This window comes from Xiphophorus maculatus, chromosome 14 (genome assembly GCF_002775205.1).
Source record: "Xiphophorus maculatus strain JP 163 A chromosome 14, X_maculatus-5.0-male, whole genome shotgun sequence".
NCBI lineage: Eukaryota > Metazoa > Chordata > Actinopteri > Cyprinodontiformes > Poeciliidae > Xiphophorus > Xiphophorus maculatus.
In genome coordinates, this window is record NC_036456.1 from 12,566,425 (window position 1) to 12,581,129 (window position 14,705).

Genomic DNA, 14,705 nt, shown 5'->3' on the forward strand with positions numbered 1-14,705 from the left:
CATGGCGATCAACATTATTTGAGTTCGGAAACCATTCTAAACAGTTGCTAATCTTGATTCATAGGAACTGCACCCAGAGACAAGACAGGGCAATTCTCAGAAAATACATCTAAAAAAAGCCCAGAACTACACCTAAAACAAGCCCCAACAAGTTCAACAAGACGATTAGAGAACACAATCATGGAAAAACCGGAACAGGTTTGGCTGGTTTAAAAAGGTCATCACCACACGGTCGGGGTTTTCTTCTGAAAGCACCTTCAGTTCCACCTGAGCCACCTAGAAAACATGTTTTGGCCATTACCCAAAGATCCTTATTAGGCGAAAACAAACAACATATAAGGATAAGCAAGCCTATATCTGCTGTCAAGCACGGCAGTGGAGGTATAATGATTTGGATTGTTTTGAAGCCACAGAACATTGAACTGACTATGTGCTAGCTAGCCTATCCTAAGATAGTTGGAAGGTGTATTACCTCTGCAGTATAACTTTGTTTTAGTTATATAGTATTAAATATAGTGCCTTGCATCATGTTTAATATTTAAAAGACCAGATTACTTTTAATTTATTTATTTTTTCCATGGACTTTAAGTACTGTTTTGGAAGACATGGCTAATCTGTCACATTAGCTAAACATATTTTACATGTGTTTTATAGTGACTCATAAGAAGCCTATTTTTTCATTACATAGTCTTTTGCTGCTTGGTTGGCGTTATTACATAACCGACTCTAGACGGAGAAAAATGGGTGGAAAAGGTTTTTATCAAAGAGTGTAAGATGATTGTTTAAGCTGAACATTAAGCTGATATCAGAGTACCTCAGCGAACTCAGATCTGAAACTTGTTTTGAAGAAGTTTGAAAAGCTGGTGAAAAACATGCTGTTCAGTTTGGCTATAAAAGAGACAGAGCGGTAAGTTTGCAGCAGGGCCATCTTTAACATGGTTTTTAGAGGCAGCAAATCACCTTATTTCTTTATTAATTAAATTTATTTAGATTTTTAATTATATTATTGACTTGTTTTCACACATAAGATTAACATTTTTATCATTACTTACTATGCAATCGCTGAAGATGTGGATGAATGTTTTTCTATTGTCTCTGTTTCATTCTCTGGAGTTCAGCGGGGTCATGGTCTTGTCCCTCTTGTTTTATTGTTTTCTTAAACACTAACGATCAGCAAAGTCACCAGGGTCACCACATCATGAAATCTGCTGACGGTGGGTAAAGTCTGTCAGATGGTGTGAATCATTGTTTGTTTAACATTTAGGTTGCAAAAACTGGAATATTGCTGATTTTAGTAGGAACTCATATGTCATCCAGCCGTTCAGCAGGAAAACACCTTGGAACAGTAACTGTGTAAAAAGTCGCACTATGACTTTATCACAAGTTTTACAGTTTTAATATTGACATAACCTTTAATGTTTTATTTTTGCATTATTGACTATGTTCTTATTATTCAACCTGCTGAGAAAGACACTTATTGTTAAAAAAAAAAAAAAGTAGCAACACAGCAGGACTTCCCACTTACTCGATAACTCTTTTCCCAAAAGTTTTGGGTTTGTTTCTTTTTGCTTTTTATTGTTTCTCAGCTTGCACCAGACATGACCTAACAGACTTACGGTAAGTTCAGCTCTGAAAGAAAGAGCTGGAAGGCATTAAAAAAAAAAAGCTCTAAACAAAAGATCTGAAAAACATTGTTAGATCTGCACACTGAGACATTCACAGAGGAACACACACACACACACACACACACACACACCTACACACACACACACACACACACACACACACCTACACACACCCACACACAGTGCTTTTAGTTTGTGATTTTTGGCCTAGATCCCAGCGGATATCACCATGAAAGGAGTTCATTCTCATGGTGGAAACACTGGTAGGAGGCGCGATGGCAGGAGGTTTCTGTCTGACGTATTTCTGGAGTAAATCTCCCTCCACGGGGTCAGGAGAGAGGACGGACATGTAGGGCAAATCTCGAGAAAGGATATTACTATAATTGGACATCATATCAACAAGACATTGGTTATTGTATTGATTATTGTAGTTTTTGAGTCTTCATTTGAAACATCTGTAGGTCTTTTACAGCTGTTTGTGGTCAAGCTTTGTCTACTGAAATATTTCAAAAGAAATCTGAATTGAATAAAAATGTTAAAAACCAGGCTTCATTAACTCATTTCATCAACAATTATATTTTAGTACCGCTTTTAAAGGGCTAACATAAGTGTTTATTTAGATGTTTGTTCTTCTTAACAATATTTAGACAAAGCAATGTCATCCGTTCAGTTGTTTCTGTGAAATTGAACTGGAGGGATTGTGTTCCTGCGTGTGAGTGCGTTTGGTAATGATCTATAAATGAACAGAAGACCGTCAGTTTAATGCCCCACTGGGTGTGTGGAGATCGGTCACGTCACGCAGTCCCATAAGGTTTCGTTGCGTCATGTTACTTTGCACTCGTCCAGTTTTAGTCCCTCCCGTTCCGGGGAAGAACTATAAAAAGGGAGCGACGGCTCCGACACCGGATCACACACAACAGTAGAGAAGGAAAACATCGAATATGATCTCAGAGATTGAGTGCGGAGTTTGTTACCGGACCTACAACGCGGCTCGCCGCTGTCCACGGGAGCTCCACTGTAAGCACACCTTCTGCGAGAGCTGCCTCCGGGCTTTGAGCCGCCCGCTGCTGCCGGGGGCGGACCGGTCAGTAGATTGCCCGCTATGCAGACACAGCACCCCGCTGACCGCAGAGGGGAACATCAGGACCGAGCTGAGGGTGGATGAGTCCGCCCTGGAGCGGCTGATGACCGCGGGGGTCCTAGACCGGGAGGAGGACCCGGACGACGAGGAGGAGGAGGACAGGGAGGAGGGCGGAGAAGCTCCAGAGTGTGAGAGGGAAGTCCCAGAGGCTGAAGCCGAGGAAAGTGACTCCTCTGCGGGGCTCAGAGGTGGGAGGCTCCGGCGGTCCTGGACCAAAGTTTGGAGGAAGATAAGCGGCAAGAGCTCTCAACAGAGACCAAATGGTAAACAGACGATTATTTATTGGTTGTTCGTAGAATTATAAATTATTATTATTATTATTATTATTATTATTATTATTATTATTATTATTATTATTATTATTATTATTATTATTATTATTATTATTATTATTATTATTACTACACAATTATACAGTTGTTTAAATAGCTCTTCTATTTGTTAACATTTCAATTGTAATCATTAGGGGTTTTAATTCATGTTGGAATGTTAAAAAATGGTAAATTTGGACTAACTCCAAATCAAGTCCAGTTTTTCTAACAAGCTACTTTAGTCTTCTGACGCTTCATTCCTGACCTTGTCTTTTGTCTTTTGTCTGTTTTACAGATTGTATGACCACTGATGACCTGAGGAACATGGCCATGATGTCCTGCCACATGTTCTGAGCTGCTCACAGACCCATAACGTGATATTTATTGTTACAGCTGCACTGGATGAAGATCATGACATCTTGCTGGCAAGACACATGGACACATAACCATTATTTTTAATGCTTTATTCTAATGGTCCACTTTTAATATTTCACTGCCAACAAATGGTTTCTTTAAGATGCTTGAATGATCCTCAAGTGGATTTATTTAATATTTATTGTTTTTTAATGTATGAGCTATATATGTTTTTTTTTACAGTATCGTATTTATAATGACTAATAAATTGATTATTGTTTTAAATAATGGTTGCTTGTTTTTTTTTTTGCGAGTGCATGATACATTTGGAAAACTTTGTGTGAATCAACAAGTTATAAAAACTTAGAGTTAATTAAAAAAACAAAACATAAAGAAGAAAATATGATCAACAATAAAGAATTTTTTTTTGTTTTTTGCTAAAATGTGATGTAAGTAGATCTAATATGCCGAGTCTCCTTGATGTGGAGACTCAGACTCCAATGCCGCGTGTTCAGTAGGTGGCGGTATGCACCTTAAAGTTGCTTGCAATCCGCCATAATAGAAAAGAAGAAGAAGACTCCAATGCAGTTCACCTGCAATGCCAGGTGAACGGCATTGCCTCCAATCAGCAGCAGCACAGCTTCTCAACATGACAGCAGAGACGCATGAAAACACGACTGCTGCTATTTTTACGCCTTTCTTTAGAGAATCATACAAACCTTGGCGGAAGCTGTCAGTCATGTCTGGCAACTTTGTTCTCTTCTCAAGGTAAATGGCTGGTTTTAATGTTTCTTCAAGTTCCATTCACAGGATTTTAAACTAGTGGTAATCCTGAATGGCAACAAAGCAGTTCTTGAGAAAGAACAGGGAGCCTCAAGGTGTGTTTTTCTCCCTGCAGACTCTTTGTGGGGATCTGTGCTGCTGTCATACTGATTGTCATGTGTTCACACGCTGCAGGAGGTGAGCATCTGCTTCCAATGTACCAATGCTAAACCGTAGCTTCAGCGGTGTTCTGGTGTGTGGAAAATGAAACTGATTTCTAAGTTTTTGTTAGAAGTGTACATAATTTTCCTTTTAAGATGAATGAATTTATTTTTTCAAATGGGTTTTAAACTTTTAAAACAAGCCTAATCTCAAGGCCCTTTGCAAGATGTGCAGGTCTGATTAACTCTGTTGAGTCCAAATTCAGTTCATCTCAGTTCAGTCATGAAGTCAAATTCAAATCTAGTTTTGTTCAGTCCAGTTCCATCTAATCTAAAATATTGGACCACCCATCATGGTAAAGTTGTTTTGCTTAATCTAAATTAGCTGGGTTACTGAAACAGACCCCACTTTTACACAAAATCCACACACAAGTTCAACAATGCTGAGGTTGGGAATATTCCTGAAATGTGAGGTAGCCTACATTATCTATCCGCAAACCAGTTTTAGTGGTTGTTGAGGATCGTTGTCCTGTCCAGCATTAGCAGGGATGAATTTATGGACTTTAAGTCATTTTTAATAAGAGAAAAATCATCAAAAATGTCGAAGTTGTGTGTTTTTTTTATTGTTGACATTGAAGTTGAATGTTTTATTAACTGGATGAAGAATGGGTCAACTTAATTACTACAAGGCCAAAAAGAATGAGTCATTCTGATGAATGTATGTAAACGTCTGACCAGAACTTTATCACCAGTTTAATCATCCAACATTTAATAAAAGCATACATTTGTTGTATTTTTTTTTCCAGCCAGTCCAGCAGTACCTATAATCCAAAAGACGGTGAAGTACAGGATCCTGAGACGACTCGGTCCTGAGCAACGGGTTCCCTTCTTAGCTGGTCAGCTGGGCGAAGAACAAGAAGTCCAAACACCAGCAGACGCCCTGTTGATCAGCAATCATCAGTCCTATCCTGTCCACTTTACTCAAGGTAGCTTTAGTTACAGTCAGAACAGCCTCGATAAGACGCGGCCTCGAGTGAAAATAATCAAACTACAGAGAGGTGGAATGATGAGGCCAGGAAGCAGCATTTTCACCACTCATTCCCCGTACAAAGAACCAGGGTTTGATGAATCCAGAATGCCTGACGACAGTCTTCCTCAGAAAGATGAAAACACTGAAAATACATACAACTCTAACATTAACTGGATTAAACATCCAAAGAAATCTGGCAGCGAAGGAGGAATCCCAATGACTCCCCTATCAAAGGTAGATGAAGACAAGTCTGCAAGAAAGTTGAATTCTGTTTTTCCTTCCCAGGCAGGTAGACTTCAGAGTGCTCAACTTCTAACCCAAAGGGGGCTTGGCAGTGACCTTTTGGAAACAAATCTGCTTCCCACGGTCAGAGTCCAGAGCGGTGCCGGTAGGATGCAACTAAAAAACTTCTTTGACTTTACAGATCAGTTTTGGGGTGGTGCTCAATCTCTCAGCAACAGTTTAAGCGTTATTAAACGAAACCCAAGCCAAGAAAAGCCAACATCCATCTCAAAATTCCCACAGAACCAAAACTCTGTAAGCAGTAAAGAAATTCTGGAACACAATAACATCCAGTCGTATCTCTTTAAAGAATCTCCAGCTCAGATTTACACCGTGAAGAATGTTGGGCAAAAAGCTTTTAGAGGACAGAGAAATACTGCTAATTGGGCCCCGAAACAAAGCCTTTCTGGGACACAAGAGAAAAGTAGATTTATTTCTAATCTCAATCATTTTACCAGAACAGACCCAAAGAAGGAGGAATCTGGAGCCCAAATTGGTTTTGGTAGACGTCAGGTCATTTTCTATCCCACTCCACACAAGGCTGCTGCCCCTACACCAGGTTTCCTGCATCCTGTTTCAGAGAACAAGAATCGGCAAAATCTTGTCTCTGCAGTTCATTCTCAAGATAGCAGAAAGGCATTTGGTGTACTGCAAGACCGAGTCAACGTGACTTCAAAAGAGTTGAGACTGGAGTGCACAGCAGGTCAGTCTGTTGAAAGATTTCATCGCCTCGATGGGCTCACCAACCCTGAGAGGAAACCTGAGGAGACGTCTGGTCCGTCCTCTGCAGAGAGAACACAGTGCACCCTGGATAAAGGAGTAGACACTGGGTTTAAATTTTCAAATGCTTATCCTTTATCACAAAAGTACAGCTTTGGCCAGAGAAGACCTGCTGCTACAACTACCACACCAGCTAAACTGGGCATGGTAAAAATGAGTCCACCTTCTCCTGTAACCCAAGTCAGCAGTACAACCACTGTTCAACCCTTCACGTCAATGCTCAAAAGTCAGCAGCCTGAAACTGGGGCAAGCATGAACAGAAATGAGAACAGATTCAGGCCCTACAAGGGAAGGTTTGGTCTAGAAGGATATGGCAGCCAACCACTTGAGGGAGCCAAAGCTTTACCTCAGAGCACAGACTCACCCGTCAAACCCAAACCAAGTTTCAAAGCGTTTGAACTCAGGAGCTCTGAGGTCTCCAGACCCAAACCCATCATGATTTACAGATTGTACAATCAAAGAGACGACAAGGAGCCAGGTAGCAGTGGTGACTTTAAAATGCCTCCAGAAATTGTAAGAGCAGATGGCTCAATCTCAAGATTTACATCCAACAAGGCCCACATTCTTCAGAGGTTTCTGCCCAGTAAAAACCGAACTGTAGGCACTCGCAGCAGAACCAGCTGGAAATTTCCAGCATGGATTTCTCCAATAGTCTCTTCATCTCTTCATCTGAGCTCACTAGAGCAGTCCACAGACGAACTGAAACCGAAAGCAGCTGACGGAAACAATCCTGCTGCAGAGGAGGTGCCTAAGTTCAGGACCCTCACCAGCCGCACAGTGAGGGGCAAACGGGTGAAGCTGACCCAAACTGGCAGTAGAAGGTTCCTCAGACCCATCGCCATCAATTCAACGGGCAACTCGGTCATACGCAGGCTGCCCAGGGTGAAAGCCGTCACGTACGAGGACGTCCTGGGAAGTGCTTCGTTCAGCAGTGTGAGGTCTCCGGGTCGTCATCAGGATCGTTTCCCAAACGTGACGACTGTTCGGGGAGAAGGCTGGAGCTCAAAATCAGATGATGTCAAGAACATGAGCAGAAGTCCTAAAGCAAACGTCACCAACGAGGAGACGGCGAGTGTTTATAGGAAGGAAGAAGCAGACAATGAAGTAGAAACGTCAGATTTGTTTTTCGAGAGTGAAGGAAGTGGAAATTTGGATTTGTCCGACGTTTTATCAACCGCCTCAGAGAACGGGCCAGCAGGAAATGATCTGCTGGAGCTCGACTACCTCCGAAAATCCACTGGCAACGTCTCCTTCAAATCGCTGAGTAAATCACATCTGGAGCAGCAATAGAAATGTGCTGAAATGTTCCCTTTATGGAGCAGCTCTAATGAATAAACATTTTTGGAAAACCACATGGTTGTTTTTGTTCTTTGTGCTGATGATGCCTTAACAAAAAGGGAATCCACTCTTTGATTTAAGTTTGGAAAAGGTGGTGCAGATCAGAAAGACAAGCTTGTTTTTGTACAATTCAAAATGTTAAGTTGTCTCCAGAATTTAACTGGGGTGGATAGTTACTGAATAGACAAATGTCTTCCAGTTGGCAACAAGTTATTTAACCCAACTGATGTAATAAGTAGCTTCTCATTTCTTAAACGACCGTATTGAAAGACACATCCTGTGGTCATGAAAAAGATGTCTAAGAACGATCAAATTATGGGTATGCATCAAGCAGTGATTTCAAAAACTACTGAAACTCAGTTGAGAACTTTTCAACGTTTCATTAAAAACTGGAATGATAGCGGGGAACCATATTCTTTAAATAAATGTGGCCAGAAAAAAAAACCCTGAATGGCCTTCATTAGTGTTCACTTAAATTCTTGGTGGCATTAAAAAAGAAGACCACCAATCAGTGAGGTTAACAGGAAGAAATTGATTAAATTGTTAAAGGAGCATAAAAGTAATGTGTGATCTGATGAGTCGTCCTCTGGAAGAGAAGCAGATGAAGAGATCAACCCCTCATGCCTGGTGTCTACTGTGCAGGGGCAGCATTATGATCTGGGGTTGCTGCAGTTAATCAGGTCCAGGTTCAGTACCATCATAAAGTCAGCTGACCTCCTGAGCGTACCCGTTCAAATCAACAGGGATTTGAACGGGTTAGATTCACTGTCAGTGCGATGACATTGGATGAAAGGTTCAATGTCAATAAGCCAAAAAGAACTCATTTTATTCTTATTGAAAAAAGTGTCCACTTTTATAATTTGCACTTTCAATGACTTTACTATCACTGTTTAAAGCGCCAGCAGCTTGACTGTGCTTGGAACTTTTTTTGCATTTTCATATCTTAAATGGACAGCAGGTAACATACTGGCCACTTGCAACTGCTCCACAGAAAGACTCAAATTTCTGCTACTTTGTTGTTTTTTTTAAATGTGGAGATTTACTCATACCTGCAGTTGGTCTGAATAAACAAAAGCACACTGGAGCTAAGTACAAGACAGATTGGAGATAATGGGGTTGCGTTACTGTTTTTAATCAAGGAAATGTAAGAAACTTTGGGGCAGGACTCTTCCTGCTTCCTTTGCAACGTGTTTTTAATTTAATTTTATTATTTTAGAAATGGTTTTAATTCCTGGATGTATCTTCTTAATTCACTTTTACTTACTATGTTTTTCTTTCTTCTTTTTGAGATTTTAACTGCTAAAAATATAGGAAAAAAGCAGCAACAGCTAGACAGAGCATTTGACTTTTTATTTGCTGATCATGATCGTTTGTACGCTGGAGAAAAAAAAAATCCACAGAAAATAATCAAAGATTTCAGCAATAGAACAAAGAAATGTGTTTTCCTTGCAGCAATATCTTGCCACAGTATTTTGATAGTAACCCTTATGCTTGTCACTGTTTTAAACCTAGATATTCTTCTAGCTTCATCGTCCTGATCGGAAAGTTCAGAGCTCCTAATATTAATATCTTTGGACATTTTGTTTCCCCTTATCTTCCTTTTAAGGCAATTTTAAATGTATTATAAGTCACAGAAAATTGTCACAGCTGCCTTGTTAGTATGGGTGCCTTAAACTACCAGTCCTAGCAGCAAATGAACGTACATTCTCCTGATTCATGCTATGTGGTATCCTTGTTGTATCCAGAGCGGTGAAACCCATCATCAGGCCCCACAAGCAGATTACTGGAATGCTGGAAAAGATTTTAAATCACCATGTGCTGTAAATCACTTCTCGTAAAACAGCACTTTGTTGTGTTTTAAACACCACCCTCCAGCATTGACCTCAGATTTCCTCCTCCGCTGGAGGAAAATCAAAACCTCTGTAATGAGGGGAAAACTACGGGTCCACCGAGGCCGTCTGAGTATGACCTCTGCTTTTTTTTGTTGCTTTTTTCTTTTTCTTCGAGGATTTGCATGTAATTATTCCACGTAATGAGGCAAGGTCATTCTAGAGATTTAGTTTTTTAGTGAGGTGATTATATTCCCCATGCACAGGTCCTCATTCCCATGCAGACGGCTGCATAATTCAGTGACCTGACAGATTTTATGGCAACATTGCTGCTCTGTAACTTTAAACAATTAACAAAAAACAATAATTACAGGGACAAATGCGGCAACAGCTCATAGCTAAACACAATATCGCTGAGCTAAAAAAAACTAAGTGTTGACATCAATACAGATTTGCACTTGTGTTCTCAAATCTGTGGACTTTTCTGTGGAACATATGTTCAAATTATTCACAAAAAATTCACCTACTCAGAATTTTTTTTCTTTAAATGTAGAGCATATCTAATATTTTCTAAATAAAAAAGGCACATCACAGAAGTGCTATACCCAGAGAAAAGCAAAAAAAAATACATACAGTTAATGGCAGCAATAGCTCCATTTATCAGGGGAAATGAGATACAGTTAAACACAAGCGCTGTGCTTTCAATGAAGAGATAAAAACACATGAGTTCACATTACAGTTGAGAAAAACTGACCAGTCATTCCTTCAGAAACCTATATTATCACAACTACACAAAGATTTTTCTTTTAATTAGAATATCTTATACAAATTAGCTGAATACATCATGAACTTGTTTTGTTTTGTTTTTTAAAGGTAATTGTCTGGGTAACTTTTACTAATTTAAGATCGAAATCACAAGATAGGCTAAATTCTTTTCTAACTTTTTCTAACTTTGGCAGCAGGTTAGAGTTTATTTCAAGTTTACAACATAAATAAAACAATATCTAAATGCTCCACTAGATGGCGCAGCTCTTTCATTATTTTTCCTCTTCATTTTGCACATGGCGGTTCTCGTGATCTGCCGTCCTGATGTTTTTGCACAGAACTTGTCAGTTGAATGGAAAATATCTGCATGCAAGTTTAGCATTAGCCATCAGGAATATGCAACAATATTCTGAACTAAAATAAAATCAACCTGTCAAGTGTTAAGTTGATAAACATAAAGTTTATTATCACAGCCTGACCTCTCACCTCTGCCTCATTCCTACATTTTCAAAAAACAGCTTTGCTCTTGTCCTGATTCACAAAGGGAAGAGGCCCCCAAAAGAAGGATTAACCCACCACCCACCCCTCAAATGCAGTCATCCCCATTTGGTCACAGTGGGAAGCACCTCTTTCCCATAGGTTGGAGAGGCTTACGGTGTTATGTTGTGGGGAGGTTTCTGTGTCTGGGCATGTCGAAGCACTGGCTCCTTTAAGTTCCTCTCTTTGTGTAGCTGGATTTTTTTTTTTTCCCCCTGCCAGGTTCTCACAACTTCTCCTAGCTGCATATGTTCTTACCTGTAATGTTCTCAGCCTGAGTCTGACTGAGATTGATCACAGACGCTGTGGAGTTGCGAAACCAGCAGTCCCCCCGCCCCCCATTCCCTCCCTCTCTGGTTCTCCTGCTGTGAGGGGAATTCTGCCTCCCATGTGTCTGTGGTTTTCAGCGAGCTTTCAAGGAAAAGTAAAACACAGAGGCCTCCCGGACTCCCTCCGACCTCCTTTGACATACTGCCACTACTCCCTCCTCCTCCTCCTCCTCCTCCTCCTCCTCCTCCTCCTCCTTCTACTTCTACTTCCCCTTCTCATTTTGCCCCCCCTCACACACTCCATGTGGTACGTTTTTATGGTTTTGACCTCCCTTCCTCTTCGGAGCAGCCACCCGGCTTCGGAGTGACAGAGCTAATTTTGCACGTCGTGTAACACAGGCACTTCCATAACGGTGGCAAAGAGTCTCTGGTGAAGACTGAGAGTGAGTGTTGGGTGGGTGGTTGGGATGTGGACGGGGAGGGAGGCCGGGGCACGAAGAGAAAGGCTTTTTGTTTGGCTAAGTACACTATGTGAAAGAGGGGGCGGTGAGGAAAACGGGAGCTGGAAATACATTAGAGGACGTTTGCGTTGGCTGTGGTATTTGAGGCTCGAATGACTACTCCACACGGCCCCGTCGGATTCGCATGTGCGTCGACTCCACGGCGGTGCTGTTAACCCTAATCCCTGCAGAGATGGGACCAAATCAGATTATCAGAGGTCACCGCTGGCATTTGAGTTGAAATGAGGGGAAGGAAGCAATTTTTCAAGCGAGGGAACAGGGCTGACCTTAACATTCCCACATCAGCTGTGGGAACAAAAGCTGCATCCATGTCCTACATCCACAGCGCTTCCTGTGGCCCGAGCCGAGGAGGAAGTCATAAAGGCAGGAAGACTTCCTGTATTGTTTCCAGTGTTCAGAGGTACAGACAGTACTCGGACGGAGAAATCCCTGGTTCTTGTGATGTAAAACCATAAAAATGTGCAACACTTTTATGGTTTCTCATCCACATGAGCCAGCCAAGATGTCTGTCGGACAGCAGTTTTATGCCACCAGTTCTTTTTTTTTCTTTTTTTTTACAGCACTTAGCAGACCCGTTAATGCACCAAAGTGGCTTTAAAACAAAAACCGCTCATCTGGACACATTTAATGAACGTTTTTCACATCGCCGTATCTCATGCAAGGCGCAGGTTGTCCAAAAATCATATCTCTTATAACAATGAAGGACACTTGAGGATCTTGCATATTTCTTTCTCTAAAACATGTGGGTAATGAAGTGTTGATTCCTTTATATGCCATGATATATGTTGGATTTTTTTAAGTTCACTGAAGAAATCCTAATCCTGCCTTATTTGTATTTGAGTTAATGACATCACAGGAGTCAAGCTGATTACCTGTCATTAGAAAACCTCATGGTGGAAAAGCAACTTGTCAGATTTTAAAGTAGACCTGGAATCATTTGAGTCTGTTTGAGCCACATCTTAACTCCACTGACCAGCAAGTCTTGATGGTTCTGGACAGTGTGTTTACTTTTTTTATTTTTTGTTTTATCTCTTTTTTTCATGTCAGAGTAAATGGAAATGGGACTGAATACAAAATCTCTGCTACAGTTTTCAGATGTTACCTTTTGAAATCTGCGCATCTTGTTACACCTGATGTAAAACTAACAGCTTTTAGAGAAGTAAACATAGTGGAAACGAAGTGGAAAGTCTGGAAAATTAAGAGCCCACTGCACTGAACCCCATTGAAAATCTCTTGGTTTTTCCACCAAATATTGATTTCTGAACTCTATATATCTATATCGATCAATCCAGACAGACAGACAGACAGACAGACAGACAGACAGACAGACAGACAGACAGACAGACAGACAGACAGACAGACAGACAGACAGACAGACAGACAGACAGACAGACAGACAGACAGACAGATGATCTTAAACATTTCAACAGAGCAAATCAGTTGCCATGCTCAGTATTATTGCGTGAAATTGTTACAATCCGTCCAGTGGGGAGAAATTCTCCGCTGCTTTAACTGTGTTATATATGTCAACACAACTAATCATATATATGTTCAAACAACAGTCTGGATCTTAAGCTGAGGTCTTTAAAGATTTCCCCGTCCCCACTGGCTTAAGAAGTGGCAACTCTGGGAACCCGAACATCATGTGAAAGTGATCAAAGGCACCAGAGGGACGTTGCATGTTTCATAAATCACATGGGTGCATGTAGAAGCAGAGAGAATGGGTCTCTATGTGATGCTACAGGCACAGCAGATGTGAAAAGTGTGTACATGCTGTCACAATGCCAAAGGTTTGTGACATTCTGATAGAAACACAGTAAAGATAAAAACTGTAATTACCTGCTTACACAAGTCCGCGCACTTTTAAATCCAACATCCTACAGTCTTTTGTTCACACCCGCCATCGCTAATAGGATTAACCTGTAGGATACAAGTAGGAGTTTTTCCTGACATTTGCTTTTTTTTTTCTCTCTCTTTTTTTTCAGCTGAAGCCAAAGTTTGCAGAGAAATTACAAAGGACTTATCTCAGTGTTTATGTCCCTCAGGAGGATGGTATATAACATGAAGAAAAACAACCTGGAGGTTTGATGAAAAGAAGCACTAAAGAGGAAGCAGGAATGTATCCTCCAGATGTTTAGACTAAAGGGGAAAGATTACAAGACAGAAGCTGCTTCTTCCAAAGAAAATATCCAGACCAGGATAAAACCTCCTAAAACTTTGCGTTGATGACAAATTCTTCACACATGATCAACACTGTGCATTACCAAAATACATCAGTGGCAGCGTTGTGCTGTGGCTTTATCTCAGATTGGAACTGGTTGTTTTGTTTTTCATTTCTGGGAGAAATTCTGAACTAAGTGTCTGCCAGGAAGCTGAAAATAAGTTGGAAATTCATTCAATTCAATAAATAGCTTTACAAGAAGAGACGTTAAGATTGGAAATGACCAAACCAAACATGACACCTGTTTGCTCTCCTGAAGAGGGCTGTGGATAATTTGATAGATGTGAGAATCTTGCAAGGTGGAATCTGTAAATAGTGTCAAGTTGGGATGCTGCATGCTCATAAACTACCAAAGCAGACTGAATGCTGAAACAAACAGTGTCCACAATCATGCGACCTTTATCTGTTGTAAAAGGTCAACCAATTACAGTTGACCTTTTACACTTCCTCCTATGACACATTTGTTTTTCAGTTGAATCGAGAAAGATGTCTCGTTAAAGATGCAAAAATTATCTCATGGCTCCTCTAATATTTGGCTTTTAGCAAAGGCGTGAACCTGTTCTTAGGATAGCTTTCGAATCGTCCTTTCTTTGTTGCGTAAATCTTTGCACAGAGCTCACGAAAAAGAAAAAGGAAAACATCCCATCTGGATGAAGAGATGATAGGGCAGTGGGTCCATCTGTTGGCCTGAGGCCAGCTCACCCTCTCTGTGAATGAACTCCACGTCCTCTTACCTTGGCTCCCGTCCAGCGTCCCTCCTCTGCTTCCTTTTGCTCCTC

General features: G+C 40.9%; 2 protein-coding genes across 2 annotated transcripts; both read left to right on the forward strand.

Annotated features, from left to right (window-relative positions):
- Positions 1-2,533: 2,533 nt before the first annotated feature.
- Positions 2,534-3,705, forward strand: LOC102228788 (tripartite motif-containing protein 3-like). Its single transcript, XM_023346567.1, has 2 exons — positions 2,534-3,029; positions 3,373-3,705. Exons 1-2 carry the CDS (start codon positions 2,567-2,569, stop codon positions 3,429-3,431), a joined length of 522 nt encoding a protein of 173 aa, XP_023202335.1. The 5' UTR covers positions 2,534-2,566; the 3' UTR covers positions 3,432-3,705.
- A 342-nt stretch (positions 3,706-4,047) lies between these two features.
- Positions 4,048-7,771, forward strand: LOC111610882. The gene is made up of 3 exons (XM_023345940.1): positions 4,048-4,199; positions 4,330-4,391; positions 5,161-7,771. Exons 1-3 carry the CDS (start codon positions 4,081-4,083, stop codon positions 7,734-7,736), a joined length of 2,757 nt encoding a protein of 918 aa, XP_023201708.1. The 5' UTR covers positions 4,048-4,080; the 3' UTR covers positions 7,737-7,771.
- Positions 7,772-14,705: the final 6,934 nt, after the last annotated feature.